The sequence below is a fragment of the Triticum aestivum genome, chromosome 7D, assembly GCF_018294505.1.
Source record: "Triticum aestivum cultivar Chinese Spring chromosome 7D, IWGSC CS RefSeq v2.1, whole genome shotgun sequence".
NCBI classification, from domain to species: Eukaryota; Viridiplantae; Streptophyta; class Magnoliopsida; order Poales; family Poaceae; genus Triticum; species Triticum aestivum.
Window position 1 is genome coordinate 604,489,387 of NC_057814.1, and position 14,751 is coordinate 604,504,137.

The 14,751-nt window shown below is 48.5% G+C and overlaps 3 protein-coding genes across 3 annotated transcripts; 2 read left to right on the plus strand and 1 right to left on the minus strand.

The window, feature by feature from the left end:
* The first annotated feature begins 1,308 nt into the window (after positions 1-1,308).
* Positions 1,309-5,209, plus strand: LOC123165074 (BTB/POZ and MATH domain-containing protein 2). The gene is made up of 4 exons (XM_044582702.1): positions 1,309-1,383; positions 1,483-2,681; positions 4,415-4,575; positions 4,670-5,209. Exon 2 carries the CDS (start codon positions 1,490-1,492, stop codon positions 2,666-2,668), a length of 1,179 nt encoding a protein of 392 aa, XP_044438637.1. The 5' UTR covers positions 1,309-1,383; positions 1,483-1,489; the 3' UTR covers positions 2,669-2,681; positions 4,415-4,575; positions 4,670-5,209.
* Positions 5,210-6,078: 869 nt separating this feature from the next.
* LOC123165075 (BTB/POZ and MATH domain-containing protein 4) lies at positions 6,079-7,910 on the plus strand. The gene is made up of 2 exons (XM_044582703.1): positions 6,079-6,357; positions 6,458-7,910. Exon 2 carries the CDS (start codon positions 6,466-6,468, stop codon positions 7,138-7,140), a length of 675 nt encoding a protein of 224 aa, XP_044438638.1. The 5' UTR covers positions 6,079-6,357; positions 6,458-6,465; the 3' UTR covers positions 7,141-7,910.
* Positions 7,911-9,011: 1,101 nt separating this feature from the next.
* LOC123167457 (chaperone protein dnaJ 8, chloroplastic-like) lies at positions 9,012-9,795 on the minus strand. Its single transcript, XM_044585296.1, has one exon. The coding sequence runs from the start codon at positions 9,607-9,609 to the stop codon at positions 9,148-9,150; it is 462 nt and encodes a 153-aa protein (XP_044441231.1). The 5' UTR covers positions 9,610-9,795; the 3' UTR covers positions 9,012-9,147.
* Positions 9,796-14,751: the final 4,956 nt, after the last annotated feature.

Here is a 14,751-nt window from a genome sequence, read left to right on the forward strand (position 1 = left end):
GCAGGAAGATGTTTTTCATATGGTCATTATCATAGGAAATTAAGAAATGGGGAGGAACATGATAAAATGACTAGTTTATTCAAAAGATGTCGACAAAGCTTTTTGCTTCCATTGTAAGACCTTCAAGTCTAGCATTAGTAGGAGTTTATTCCAAAGGTTGACAAAGTTTTTTGCTTCAACTATAAGATCTTCATGTCTACCATTAGCACGAATCAGAGATCATCAGCACATGATGGATTAGGACATTTTTAGGTAATATGTGTAAATTATTTGATATATATACTGATTTTGGATGCATGTAGGTGTTATTGGCAATATTTCATACATATGCAGATTAATTTTTATCGCTATTATGTCTACATTAAGGGCCCCGGGTTTTAGTCTCGCCCCGGGCCCCGAAAATCTCAGGACCGGCCCTGTGTGTATGAAGAGAGGTTTGAAGCGCCAGGCTATAGATGCTCTTATATTTATTTTTTTTGCGCATGGAAATTTCAAATCTTGCTGCGATTACGGATATCATTGTGAAATCACAATTCATTGATGAGGGCAAAGCTTGCTGAAGCTTTTAGCACATTATACGTTTGTTCTCCTCACATGGAAATTTCAAATCTTGCTCCGATTACGGATATCACTGGCTTCGCAATATCACCGTTTAATTGCAATTCATTAAGGAGGGCAAAGCTCGCTGAAGCTTTTAGCACATTGCACGGTACTGTACTATGATGATCACAATCTCATTCCGTTACTGAAGTTATCCATCAGGAACTGAATTTATCCCCGCAGAAGATGCCGGTTCCGGTAAATGCATAATTTTGACTGACTTCACAAAATTACAGTCAAGTTAGCCGTTCCGTAAATACAAACTCGAATTGCTTTGAGTGAATTATTATATTGATGCAAAATTCAGCTCGATTTTCAGGCTTTGCCCAAACCCAAACAGTGCCGTGAGCAATGATGTATGGGCTTTGCAACGTGGGCTGTGAGGGGCTTACAAAGCCCAATCAAAGTGGGGACTCACAAACCCTAAATCAACGTGGCAGGCCCATCGGCGAGCCGGCGCCGCAAACTCTGTTTTCCGTCGGGGAGCGACGCGGCGGCGACTCCGTACGGCCGCCCGCCGGCGCAAGCCCAGGCGGCTTCCCCGCGGCGGCCGCCCGCCGGTGCAAGCCCAGGCAATCTCAGGTCCGCTTCCCCCCGCGTGGCGACGTCGGAGCGGGCGGCCGCGGCGTGAGAAGCAGCGGCGACTCCCTGCGGCCGCCGGTGCAAGCCCAGCTCTGTCCCCCCCCCCCCCCCCCCCCCCCCCCCCCCCCCCCCCCCCCCCCCCCCCCCCCCCCCGCGCAGAAACGTCGGAGCGGGCGGCGGCCCCGCGGGGTGCCTGACCAGGTTCGCCCCTCAGCTCATCTATCGCAGCTCCCAACTCAACTTGGGGTTTCAATGGTGACCGACAGACTGAGCAACTATACATTTTCAATGGATCGGCAGGCTCGTCATGTCGTCCTTCACCGGCGTGTCCATCATCGACGGCGAGCAGTGCTGTTGCGAGGCGTCGGCCGTGGTGGATGCCGGCGGCGCGGACAGCGGGTACCACCTGCTCGTGGTCCGGGGATACTCGCGTACCAAACAAGAGTTGTCCGCCGGCGAGAGCATCACCTCCGATGTTTTCACCATAGGAGGCCATTGCTGGTACATCGAGTACTACCCCAACGGCGAAAACCCGGACTGCGGCGACTTCATTTCTCTCTTTGTTACCAATTACGACAACAGTCTCAAAGAGCCCCTGGAGACTAAGTTTTGTTTCAGCTTCGTTGACGAGGTTGAGAAGCAGACGCCAATGTACATTCGTGCGGCTGGTAAGACTTGCAGATTCACCGACGGCCATTGTTCCTGGGGCACCGACAAGTTTGTGAGAAGAGATGCCCTTGAGCGATCATCGGACCTAAAGGGTGATTGCTTCACCATCCGGTGTGATGTCATGGTCATTCGCAAGGACCCCAAAGCCGAGGATGCCGGTGGCCATGACACCAAGGTGCTCCTGTCTGACATAGACCAGCATTTTAACACTCTCCTTCAAACCAAGGTGGGTGCTGATGTGACATTCGAGGTCAGCGGCGAGACCTTCGCCGCACACCGGTGTGTGCTCGCTGCCCGATCCATGGTGTTCATGGCACAACTATTTGGCCCCATGAAGGAGACGTCCCCCGTCATACAGATCAAAGACATGGAAGCAAAAGTGTTCAAGGCACTGCTTAGCTTTATCTACACAGACTCATTCCCTGTGATGGAGAAGGACAGCATGGAGGAGGATGCAATGGTAGAAGTTATGGAAGATGGGCAAGAAAAGGAGGCAGCAGAGGATGAAATGTTGCTGCAATGGCTTCAAGACTTGTTGGTAGCGGCTGACAGATATGATGTCCAACGGCTCAAGTGCATCTGTGAGAAGCAGTTGTCTGAGAACATAGGTGTGAGCACGGTGATGTCTGCTCTTGCTCTAGCCGAGCAGCACCACTGCAAGGGATTAAAGGAGGCGTGCTTGAAGTTTATCCAAGTCCAGTCCCCCTCGTGCTTGCAAACAGTAATGGCAACGAATGGCTGGGATCATGTAGTTTCGACCTATCCCTCGGTTTTGAAGGAGCTCTTTCTCAAGTTTGCTTCGAACCAGCGAAAGTAACACCCTGCATACGGTACGTTATGCATGTTCCTTAGTTAGACCTGAATTGACACTCTTTTGTATATATGTGGGATCCTCTAGAGAGATGGTAATCTGTGTGTATTGCTTTTGTCTCATCATGTATATAATTTGCCCATGTGCTGAATCAGGGAAATCCTAAAATATGGCAAATTGTCTTTTCATGAAATGGATGGTTTGTAAATTCAGGAGTAAGTGTCAAATTTATCGGCATATCAGTAATGTGCAGCTTCCTAGCTCGTCATTTTATCCTTAGTTGTCTGCATTAGTTGTCTTGTATACTGTTGCTTTGTGCCTTCCCTGTTATGTTTAACCCTTGGTTATCAAAAAGAACAATGTAGATGTTTTGGAAAGGCATTTTATGAACCTGAATTTAGGGGAAACAATTTTTTCTTATTATAATCACAGCGTCAGTGTGAAACCTTGATCGAGTACCCAGGAACCTTCTCCTGGGTGCTTGATGTTTTCATTGTGCGGCGCTTCCCATGGGGGGTGAATGGGGGAGCTTTAAATGTTTTTGCAAAGTCCAATGCTTTAGTTGTTTTCTGTACCTGAAAATATTACTTTCATCCTGGTATATTTTGGAGCACAGATGGTTGCTGTCAGTTTAGAAAAGCTGGGGAAAGCTTTGAGTGCACAGACAGGGCCACAGGGGCTATACTTTTTCTTTATGTAACAAATAGCTTTTGGTCAACCTATTTGGAGGTATGCTGGTGTTGATGTCTGAGCTAGTCTTGCTGTGTTGGCTGCCACATTTTCCCCCATTTCATCACAGATGAGTTGGTTCCTGCCTTTATGCATTTCACCTTATATATCGTAGACGCCCCTGAAAAGCCAAAAAATTAAAATGCCTGTGCAACGTATGCAAGGAAACCGGCTGATTGGATAATCAATGGGAGGTATCTTCGAGAAAATATGAATCATTCACCCTTTTTAGGACATGATGAATGGACAAGCAGTGAATGTAATTTCTGTTCCTATTTATTACTATCATGCAAACGTGTACTGGTGTGAGCTATTACCTAGAGCATTGCTTGACCACAGAAGTTCTCATTGGAGATCAACTACCAGGCTTGTAGTGCTAACAGCTAAGCAATCAGAATATTCCGCAAAAAAAGAAAAAAGCTAAGCAATCAGAACAACCACATTTTTTTAATTGTATTCATTACATCTTCCGACTTGCCATCATGGCCCCATTGATACATTTTCCAGTTGTTTTTTATCGGAATTTGGTGTCTCTTGCAATTTCCAAGTATCTTGATGCAGATATGTGCACTTACCTACTCATTGTTTCCAGTGGGATGGGTCCAGATTTTCAACATACATATTATATAATTTTTCTTTATATAATAAATATCATTTCGTCAGCTTACTTGGAGCTATGCTGGTATTAACATAGGTTTGAATTAATTGATCCCACCTAGCTGCTCCTGTAAAAAAATTCCAGGTTTATACATGTTATTTCCCATACTGCAGGACACTAGAATCAAAACATTTATCAATGAACACATTGTTGTTTCTTAATGTCAGTTTGCAGGAAATCATATGAATCATCACTCTTATCTGTTTGCATGTTCCGTCAGGCTCAGTATTATACAAACATATACGAGTTGGTGTCCGTTGCATCTTAATTTCTTTGCGTCTTTGTGTTTTTACCCACACACCTAATTATTTGAACTGACATTTGCTGCCCATGCTAATGCTTGTTGTGTCTCTGTTCAAAATCAGTGGCAGCATCCTGCTGCAAATTGCACCCTGGGGCACCTTTCGCATGGCTATTAATCTCCAGACTAGTAGTGCTTGTGAAGATGTCTCTGAGGTAAGCCAAGGGCGTTTTTGGGAGCTTGTACCTGGTCATGCTGTTGGTTGCTTCTCCTCTTCTGATCTGGGTAAGACCATGTTTCATGACAACTTAAGCTCACTTGTCGATACTTTATGGTACTCGGATGACTGAACCGGTGCATTGGCTGTGTGTATGTATAGGTGAAGAATGGCGGCGGTGACCAGTCGGTGCTTGGATTACGTGTATGGATTGTACCAAGGAGGATCTGCGAATACATGGCCTGACCATCCATCCAAATTGAAGAGTTGTAGATGCAAGCAACAAGATATCTTTGCTTGTCTAGTGTAGAAGTTGTTCATACGTGCTAGAAAGACCACGAAATTGTTGGAGCTGCCTGTTACTCTCTCCATTGACATTACACTAGTGTCAAAAAACTTCTTACATTATGGAACGTTCACTGTTTTATCTGAATACTGAATATTAGTACCTTCAAAGATATTGTTCATCAGGGTATGAACAATTACGGGATATACTATGTAATATGGCTAATGGTTTGCCAGGTCATTTTTTTTTGACTGGTCAGTGACCGGTTCGTCCGCCCGGGTGTTTGAGGGGTGTTTAATGCACCTGGCTGTAGATGTTGTTAGAAAATTTCTGTTTTGGTGATAGAAAAGATCAGGCAAGTTGTGTTTACCATTCCATAAACACTATTTTTTTAATGTAATATGGCTAATTGTTTTTGACTTAATTGTATTATTGCATCGCACAAAATTCAGCGCGATGGGTTTTGCAGTTGGGGCCTTGAGGCCCAATGACGTGGTGAGCCGACAGCGCATTGCCTCAAAAAAAAAAAAACAAGCTGACGGCGCACCACTTTCTGTTTCCGGCGGCGTTGGCGGCGCAGCTAGTGGGGCGGCGGCGTGAACTCCCTTTCAGGCAGCACGAGCGGCCCAGCGAGCGGCGCGTCTTAGTGCGGCGGCGAATCCGCCAGACGGGTCCAGCCCCTCAGCTCGCCGCAGCCTCTGTTTCGGGGAGAAGCGGCGGTGTCTTCGTGCGGCGGCCACTCCGTGGGGTGCTCGCGGCTGCCGGACGTGGCTAGGTTTGGCCCCCACCCACCCACCCACCCCCCTCCGAGTTGCGGCGACGGCTATGGCGTGGTGGTGGTGTTGAGGTCGAGTTGGTTGTTTCCTAGCGGCGGCTGCTTTTGACGACGTCGATCTAGTGGCACGGCGGGCGTTTGAGACCTCGCATGGGGTCTTTTGTCGGCGCTACTCTGGCCCCGGCAGCCCAGGACCTACATATTCCGGCGTCTATGGTTTGCCAGGTCGTTTTTTTTTTTTGACTGGTCAGTGACCGGTTCATCCGCCCGGGCATTTGAGGGGTGTTTAAGGCACCTGGCTGTAGATGCCGTTAGAAAATTTCTATTTTGGAGATAGAAAAGATCAGCTACGTTGTGTTTACCATTCCATAAACAATTTTTTTAATGTAATATGGCTAACTGTTTTTGACTTAATTGTATTATTGCATCGCACAAAACTCAGCGTGATGGGCTTTGCAGTTGGGGCCTTGAGGCCCAATTACCATGTGGCGAGTTGTTTGTTAACCCTATGCAGGCCCAGGTAGCACGCACGCACGCACGCAACAAGCCGACGGCGCACACTCTCTGTTTCCGGCGGCGTCGGCGGCGGCGCGAACTCCGTTTCCGGCAGCGCGAGCGGCGCAGCAAGTAGAGAGTCGTATTCGTGCGGCAGCGGATCCGTGCGGTGCGTGCTGCCGCCGGACGGGTCCAGCCCCTCAGCTCGCCGCAACCTCTGTTCCGGGGAGAAGCGGCGGCGTCTACGTGCGGCGGCCGCTCCGTGGGGTGCTCGCGGCAGCCGGACGGGACCAGGTTTGCCCCCCACCCACCCCCCTCAGCTCATCGATCCCGAGTCTGAAATTTGTGGAGTGTGAATGGTGACTGAGCAGATTTACTCTCAATGGGCTAGCAGATTCCGTCATGTCGTCGTTCGCCGGTGTGTCTGTAGTCGACGGCGACAAGGAGTGCTCTTGCGAGACATCGGCCGTCCACGCCGGCGCCGACAGCGGGTATCACCTGCTCATGGTCAGGGGCTACCCGCGTACACAGGAGGGGTCATCCACCGGCGACAGCATCACCACTGGTATTTTCAATGTAGGAGGCCACTATTGGTACATCCGGTACTACCCTAACGGCTTAACCCCGGATTGCGCCGACTACGTTTCCCTCTATGTAGCCCTTGTCTACGACAACGACGATGCCGAGCGTGGCCTGGCCGTGGAGGCCAAGTTCAGTTTTAGCCTCGTCGACCATGTTGAGAAGCAGAATCCAATGTACATTTGTGAAGCTAGCAAGACTTGCACCTTCTCCGGCAGTGCTACCTCGTGGGGCTGTGACAGGTTTATGAGAAGAGATGCCATCGAACGATCATCGGATCTGAAGGGTGGTTGTTTCACCGTCCGGTGCGACATCATGGTTGTTTGCCAGGATTCCAAAACCGAGGACGCCGGTCGCACCCTGTCTGGCATACACCACCATTTTAACAATCTTTTGCAAACCAAGGTGGGTGCTGATGTGACATTCGAGGTCAGTGGCGAGAGGTTCGCTGCACACCGGTGTGTGCTTGCAGCCAGGTCTAAAGTATTCATGGCATAACTCTTTGGCCCCATGAAGGAGGGCACCACTACATCCACCGTCATACAGATCAAAGACATGGAAGCAAAAGTGTTCAGGGCTTTGCTTATCTTCATCTACACGGATGTATTTCCCTTGCCTTTGAGAGAGGAGCACAGGATGGGGGAGGATGAAATGTCAGTAGTTATGGAAGAAGCAAAAGAAGCGGAGGCAGTTCAAGATGAAATGAGGCTGCAATGTTTGCAACACTTGTTTGTGGCAGCAGACAGATATGATCTCCAACGGCTCAAGTTCATCTGTGAGCAACAGCTGTCTGAACACATAGGTGTGACCTCGGTGATGTCCACTCTTGCTCTAGCCGAGCAGCACCACTGCCAGGGATTGAAGGAGGCGTGCTTCAAGTTTATCCAAGTCCAGTCTCCCTCGTGCTTGCAAACAGTAATGTCAACTAATGGCTGGGACCGTGTATATACGACTTATCGCTCGGTTTTTAAGGAGTTCATTGCCAACCTTGCTTTAAACCAGCGGTAGTAACACCCTGTGTACGGTATGCATGTTCCTTAGTTAGACCTGCAGTGACAATCTTTTGCCTTGCGCCTTCCCTGTCAGCTACCTCTATGATGTGTGTGTTGCTTTTGTCTCGTCATGTAATTTGCATATATGCTGAATCAGAAAAATGCGACATATGGGCAGATCGTCTCTTCATGGAATGGAAGGTCTGTAAATTCAGGTGTAGGCGTCAAATTGATTGGTGCTACAGTAATGTTCAAGTTTCCTAGCTAGTTGTTTCATCCGCATATATTTCTCTGTCCGTTAGTTGTCTTGTATATTGTTGCTTTGTGTCTTCCCTTTTCTTGATGTTTTCGTAAAGGCATTTTATGAATCTTGATTTAGGGGAAATAATTATTTCTGATTACAGTAATAGCGTCGGTCTGAAATCTTAATCCAGTAGCCAATAACCTTCTCCTGGGTGCTTGATGTTCTCCTTGGGTGATGCCTCCCATGGGAGAGGAAGGTCGGAGCTTGAAAGGTTTTGCAAAGTCTGGAACCATACAGTCAGAATTCATGGAAAGCCGTTCGGGCCGTTCGGGCCGAGAGTTGTGTCAGTTTTCAGTTGAAGTCACCACCGATAATAACTGGAGTGGTAACTAAAGCAATCTTAGCGCGGCTCACTTGCGTGGCAACAGTGAGGACGAAGCGCTGAGAAAGAAACGGCTGAAGGACCAATTAGAAGTAAACCACCCAAATGGCTTGTCGCTAGCACCCATTGCCACGTGAATTTCTCTTGAGGGTCAATTGATTTGAGATCAAAGTAGGAGAATTCGGCCCTGATCGTTTCTTGGAGCGCAATGCGATCAATATTTTCTTGGGACATATATATTCTTTCAGCTGGATTCTGCGTCTCGTTTGCCTAAAACCCCTTATGTTCCAGAACAGGATCCTCATTGGAGGATTCTTTTACGGAGCCGCACCCCTTTGGTGCCCATGAATTTTGCTTTGGCAGCGGCGAGAGACGAGGGCACACTCGGCCCAGCTGGTGCTTGGTCTGAGACCACAAAAAAACCTATAGCAGCCGTCGATGGTGTCGTCCTCTTCGTCGACCTTCCGCCTGGGCGGCGGCGAAGCAGGAGGAGAGGGCCGTGCTGAGGCGTTCATACATGCAGCGGTGCAATTGGGGTTAATCGTGAGCGAGGCGATCGAGGCCGTACGACGGCGAACGATTAATTTTCGTTTTCCTGCTGATTGATTGCAGGAACTGAATCAATCGTGGCCTTCAGGACCCGATGTACCCACGGGGAAATTAAGAAGCTGTCCTCGACCAAATCCTAAGCCGATCTATATCAACCATTGGATCTAACTTAATACTGCCCCTCCAATTTGGTAGTATGATGTACCGTAAAAAATCTCTTTAGTTTCTATGCTATTTTTAAAGCCAACAAAGCGATCCCGTAGCAACCCGCGAGGTATCATCTAGTTAATTACAGTGCTACTGCCTCTGCCATGACAAGAATCGCGTAGGGCGCCGTTTCAGAGATCGGGGAACCAGTCGTCCTCGCCGTCGTCGTTGAGGTAGCGGCGGTAGCGGTCGAGGTCCTCGTCGGGGAGGCCGTAGCGGCGGCGCCAGTACTCGAGCCTCGCCTCCGCCTCCCGCATGTTGCTCCTCACCCTCCGGTACGCCGCGTTGATCCGCTGGAAGTCCACGCGGTCGCTGTTTTCTTGGCGCACGACGTCCGGGTGGTACTGCAGCGCGAGGCGGTGGAAGGCCTTCTTGACCTCGCCCCTGGTGGCCCCCGGCGCCAGCCGCAGCGTCCGGTAGTGGTCCTCCTCCAGAGCCACGCCCGGGGTCGCCGCCGGCCTCTTTTCCCGCGTCGCCCCGCACCTCACCGCCGCTGACGACGACGCCCTACGCCGCCGCCCCACCGCCGGCCACGCCGAAGACGACGGGCCGCGCAGGCTCAGCACCACCCCTCCTCCGGCGGCAACCGCCATGGATGTGCGCGCACGCGTGGCAAGAAACGTAATCGCGAGGTCGATCTGGAGTTCTGGGCGAGTTCTGACGGTGCAGGCTCTGGGAGCTCGGATCTGGAATTCTGGATGCGTTTGTTGTGTTGACCGCGTGATGTTTCGCTGGAATGGATGAGGCTGCCGCGTAGTGGCGCGTGGAATTTATAGGGAGGAGGAGGCGGCTGCCGTTGGTTCGGGCTCGCCGGAAGGAGCGGCACGTTTGGGCAGGCTCGCCGTTGTTTCTCACGTTGCCATTGCTCGCACGTTTCGGTACAGACAAAAACTCGACGATACGGAGAGAGGGGACACCGCGGCGTCCATATCCGCTCCGTTGCCGCAAGCGTGACTATTCCTTCCTTCTGGGAAAAAGAGGAAGCTTTCACGTTATGTAAAATATGTGTTCTACAATTTCAGCACTCAACAATTGACCGGGTACTTTTCTATTTTTTTGTGCAAAAGTACATATTGCAAACCGGATAAGTACATACCTTGTTCCCCCTCGGTATCTGGTACACCCGTTTCTGATTTATATACTATATATACTACTCCGTCCAATAATATAATACGTTTTTGCAAGCTGTTTTAGTTTGCAAACAACATCCTATATTATGGACAGAGGAAGTACTTTATAGTAAAAAGTTATGAAAAAACTGGAAAATATATGATAGTTTTTTTAATACTAGCACACATGCTCGTGCGGTTATAAAAATTGCACTATCTGACTAACCATGGCTCAAGCACCACGCATGTTCACGTTCTCCATTTTAACACATCAACCCACCCGTGCTGCACCATATGAGTAGTACAACTCCTCACGTATGCCGAGTGACATCCTTTCATATGGTTGAGATTGCGCCCTGAGTCCTTGCAAAAAAAAGATATTGTGCCCTGAGAGAGAAATTCTTTTCATGTCCCCCAATAAATTGAATTAAAACAGCGCCTTAATACTGAAGAATACAAGAAAATGCATTGAATAAACACTAATCCAAATCTTTAATTTTGTGATCGAACATGACATCAATTGCATGTAGATTTAATATGTAGGTAAGAACCCAAGCACTGCAATGGATACAGAATATATAAATATGTCTTTACAAACTTGAAGAATAATTTACCACTCAAACAACACGGCCAGTACAAAAGATTAAAGAACATTTATCATGCCCATATAGAAAGTTGTCCACCATCCGATCAGTATTACAACAAAAACTAACAAATACTAAATCCAAGATATGTTCGGTAGCATCCAAGATCTGAATTACGACAAAGCATTTGAAAGAAAACATTGGTAAGATAATAAACATAAGAGCTTGTATGCTAAACTTTGAGTTCGTAATGATGTAACATCAAGTTCGGATAACTAAAAGGCACAATATGTTGAACACGGGAGAAAGGTACACCTTCAGTTCACCAATGGAAATGAGGTGATTCTCAACGCTAATGGCAGGCTCAGACAATTCGACCTGCACGACATTCGTCAGCCTCGGATAAAACACGCAACCTGGTACAATAGATCGCAAAATTGAAAATTGTTTGTGTGCTTTCATTGTAAAAGATTTTTTTCCATCATACTCAACACACTCACCCTCTATTTCTCGAAATCTCACGAAAGCTCCAAATTTCTTATTTCTCTACATTTTCAATTTATGAAATAAAGGTTAAGAGGTGAAAACACACATTTCCCCTCCGTTTCCTTAACAAAACATTGACTTTAAATTGATTGTTGTGTATTGGAATTCCCTGACCGCAGCCCCATTATGGTACTGCCATTTAGGTGATGTATTCCCACTTATCGTGATTGTACCGTTTATTACGTGATATATGTGGAGATGTAAATAGGGCAGTACTCCCTCCGTTCCCTAAACAAGGCCACAAACTCAAATTACAGGTACCAAGGTAAAATTTAATGACTACTTTGCAAGCCAATTTTTCTTCTTGTTAGCCAGGATCATTAATATGCCCGCATGCATGCAAGGAAGAAATGAGAAGGAAGTAACATATTGTCATTATGACTAAATACATGCAAGTATTAAACTAGTTGCTACTACGAGGAAACATCATTAATTTTTTCCTCGACTACTGTTAGTAGCCTTGTATAGATGCAAAATGTATTTTTCATAATGGCCTTGTATAAGGGAATGAATGGAGTACTACACGTGTGTAGGGTGATAAGTTGATTAGATCGTCTGCCTCGGCAACCATCGGATGCCGCTCGAAATAGTCATCTAGTCTGCTCCACAAAAGCCCAGCGAACTGTAACAAGCTCAAATGCTCAATGTTGCGTTCATCTATATGCAACAATGGCAGTGGCGGGGCGAGCATCCATACGTTGTGATGTCACATGGATCTGGTGCAGTTGATTTTTTCAACTTGTTTGATCAGCAGTGGTATACACATACATGAGGTTCTCCTGTATGCCAAATTCATCTGTAATCACTAAACTACACAGCTACAACGTGGCTTCGCCACTGAACAACGGCCTTGTTGGTAAAAAAAAGAACTCATCAAATCATTGCAACAAATTCCAACGGCAACGCGGGGTATCATTTCTAGTATAATACTACCTCTGTAACATAATACTGTCTCTATATAAAAATATAAGATGTTTTGGTAATCTAAAGTAACCTATCAAAACGTCTTATATTTGGGTACGGACCTCTCTCCTGCGACCGTGTCACGCCCGTGGGCGACCGGCCACACCCCCAGCGCCTCCTTCCCTTCCCCTTCCCCTTCCCTCCCTCCCCACCGCCGTCATTGGCGTCCGGCACCGGGCCTGGCCTGGGCGGCGCTGGCGGCGGCCCTTGGCCTTTCCCCTCTCGGTGTCGCGCTGACGCGGGGCGGCGCGGCGCTGCAGGGTGCTCCTAGGCGGCGGGGCCCTTCGACGTGGTGGCGGGCGATTTGCTGGGCGGCACGCTGCCGTTGGCAGCGGGGTGGTGCGGCGGCGTGATCTGGCGGCGCCCGCTCGACTCAGATCTAGGCCCCGTCTAGGTGTGGGTGGGCCGACGGTGCGAAGGGTCGACGGCATGGCTTCCAGGAGGCGGGGGAGTGGCGATGGGCGAGTGGGTGTTGGCGGCGCCGGCGCCAACCTGCTGCAACATTTTGCGGGCCCGTTCTGGGCCTGGCCGGGCCAGGGTGGGTCTGGTATGCCCTGCTGCCGCTTCCGGATGGTGATTGCGATGGTGCCGGAGGCACGGGTCTCCCGCACAACGGCGGTGGAGATGGTTCCCTCCCGCGCAGCTCCAGTGTTGTTTCTCCCATCGCCTAGTGCTTCTTTCTCCGTCCTCTTGGCCTCGTGGTGGTGACAACAGTGAGGTGGTATGGATGGCGCCTAGACCGCGGGTGGCGCATGCTGGTGGGCGGCGAGTTGGCTAGTTGGCTCCGGCCCGATTGGGCAGTGGGGTTTGGAGTACAGGAGCAATCCTTGCCGGTTCTTCCGGCTCCGATGCGGTGAAACCCTCGGGTGCTGCCATTTCTTCCTGGAGGGTGTCGCGTTCCTTCTTGGAGGTGCTGGTTGGTACGTGGTGGATTGGAGCCTTGTACTGTGGTGGGTCGAATCCGGAGGGCGCGGCGGGGGCGGGTCATCCTCACTTTGTCGAGCTGGCGTTATTGGCATTTGTTTCTTCTTTTTTGTTCTATCTTTTTTTTGGACTTGTTGTGCTACTCGCCCCAACAATTGACATGTGATCGCTGTTAGTTACTTTGCAATACAAAGCGAGAAAATCTTTTTTGGTATATTTGGGTACGGAGAGAGTACAAGATACTCCCTCCTTTCCGGTTTATAGAGCTTATCTTAAAATTTTAGTTTTTTTTATAAGGCTCAATTTGGTTGTTCCCCATCACATGTTCAGATTTCAAGGTGCATTAAATCATTGCATGCAAGTATTAAGAGAAAATTGACCAATGTACTTTATGCATGCACGCATTGCAATGCATTGATAAACATATTTTTTATGAGAAAAACATGAGTATTAATTAGATTTTTTGCAAACTATAAAAAGTATTCCATCACTCACCATCTACCTTGGTTGGTGAGATTTTTAAATTGAGCCCTATAAACCGAAAAGGTGGGAGTATTATTGCAGTTTAGATTATATGGCTAGGGATAAGAATTCCTGTGCAACGAGCTGGGTGGAGACGAGTCCAGCCGGCAACGTCGCAGTCTCTTGAAACATGCACGTAGTGTCGTTTTTTAAAAACAGAGTGTACTTTCACTGGAGTATATATATTTTACTTTTCGTACGCACGGGCAGGAGCTAGCGGGGTTCCTAAACCCTAAACCCTACAGACATAACACTGTTCCGACGACCCTCCCTCGGCGCTTCCACACGGCAGCGACTCGACCGGCCGGGCAAGGGGAGGTGCATTCTCCCTGTTCCCGACTGATCGCCGGGTCCTCCACGCTTCTACTAACCGCGGCTCGATTGGAACCGCCTGCCCGACTTGGATGTCAATGTGAACCCCGGCTCGATTGCTTTGCCGTATCGGACGAAACGAAAGAACCGCCCACGCAGTTTCGCTGTGCTGGTCCGTGGTGTGCACGTACCACTAGGAGGCAAATCGTACGCAGACCTAGTGTGACTAATTTTTCGACAAAGCGAATACATTAATATCACGGAGATGTCACTCCCGTGCAACTAACTGAATGAATGCTTGCGTCGGTCATGGAGTGATGCCTCCACAGGAACTTTTCAATTGATGGGAAATAGTACTTCCTGGAGGTTTTAGTGCAGACCAAGCAGAGCAGATTGGGTGCGCGTGATCGCCGGACAAAGCTGATGTTGAAGCGACTTTCACAAGTCAGATGGTGTTCGTCGAGGAGAGTCGTGAGTACTTGATGCCATAAAGGGAGCTTGCGAGTTTGATGGTCTCTTTTTGCTGTTTATGTGGGAATCTGCCATAATGCAGAACTCTGTCAGATCATGAGTACTATGATGTGCAACTACCACACCGCCACCAATTCATATGTTTGAGTAGCATCCGCCCCCTAATGAACCATGCAAACCACAAGTTCGTACACAGACAAAGAAAAACCCAATAATTAAAATAATGATTTACTTATAAACCATACTTATGTGTTGGCCTACGCACATCAGCTTCACACCTTAATTCGGCATCTGACCTTTAGAC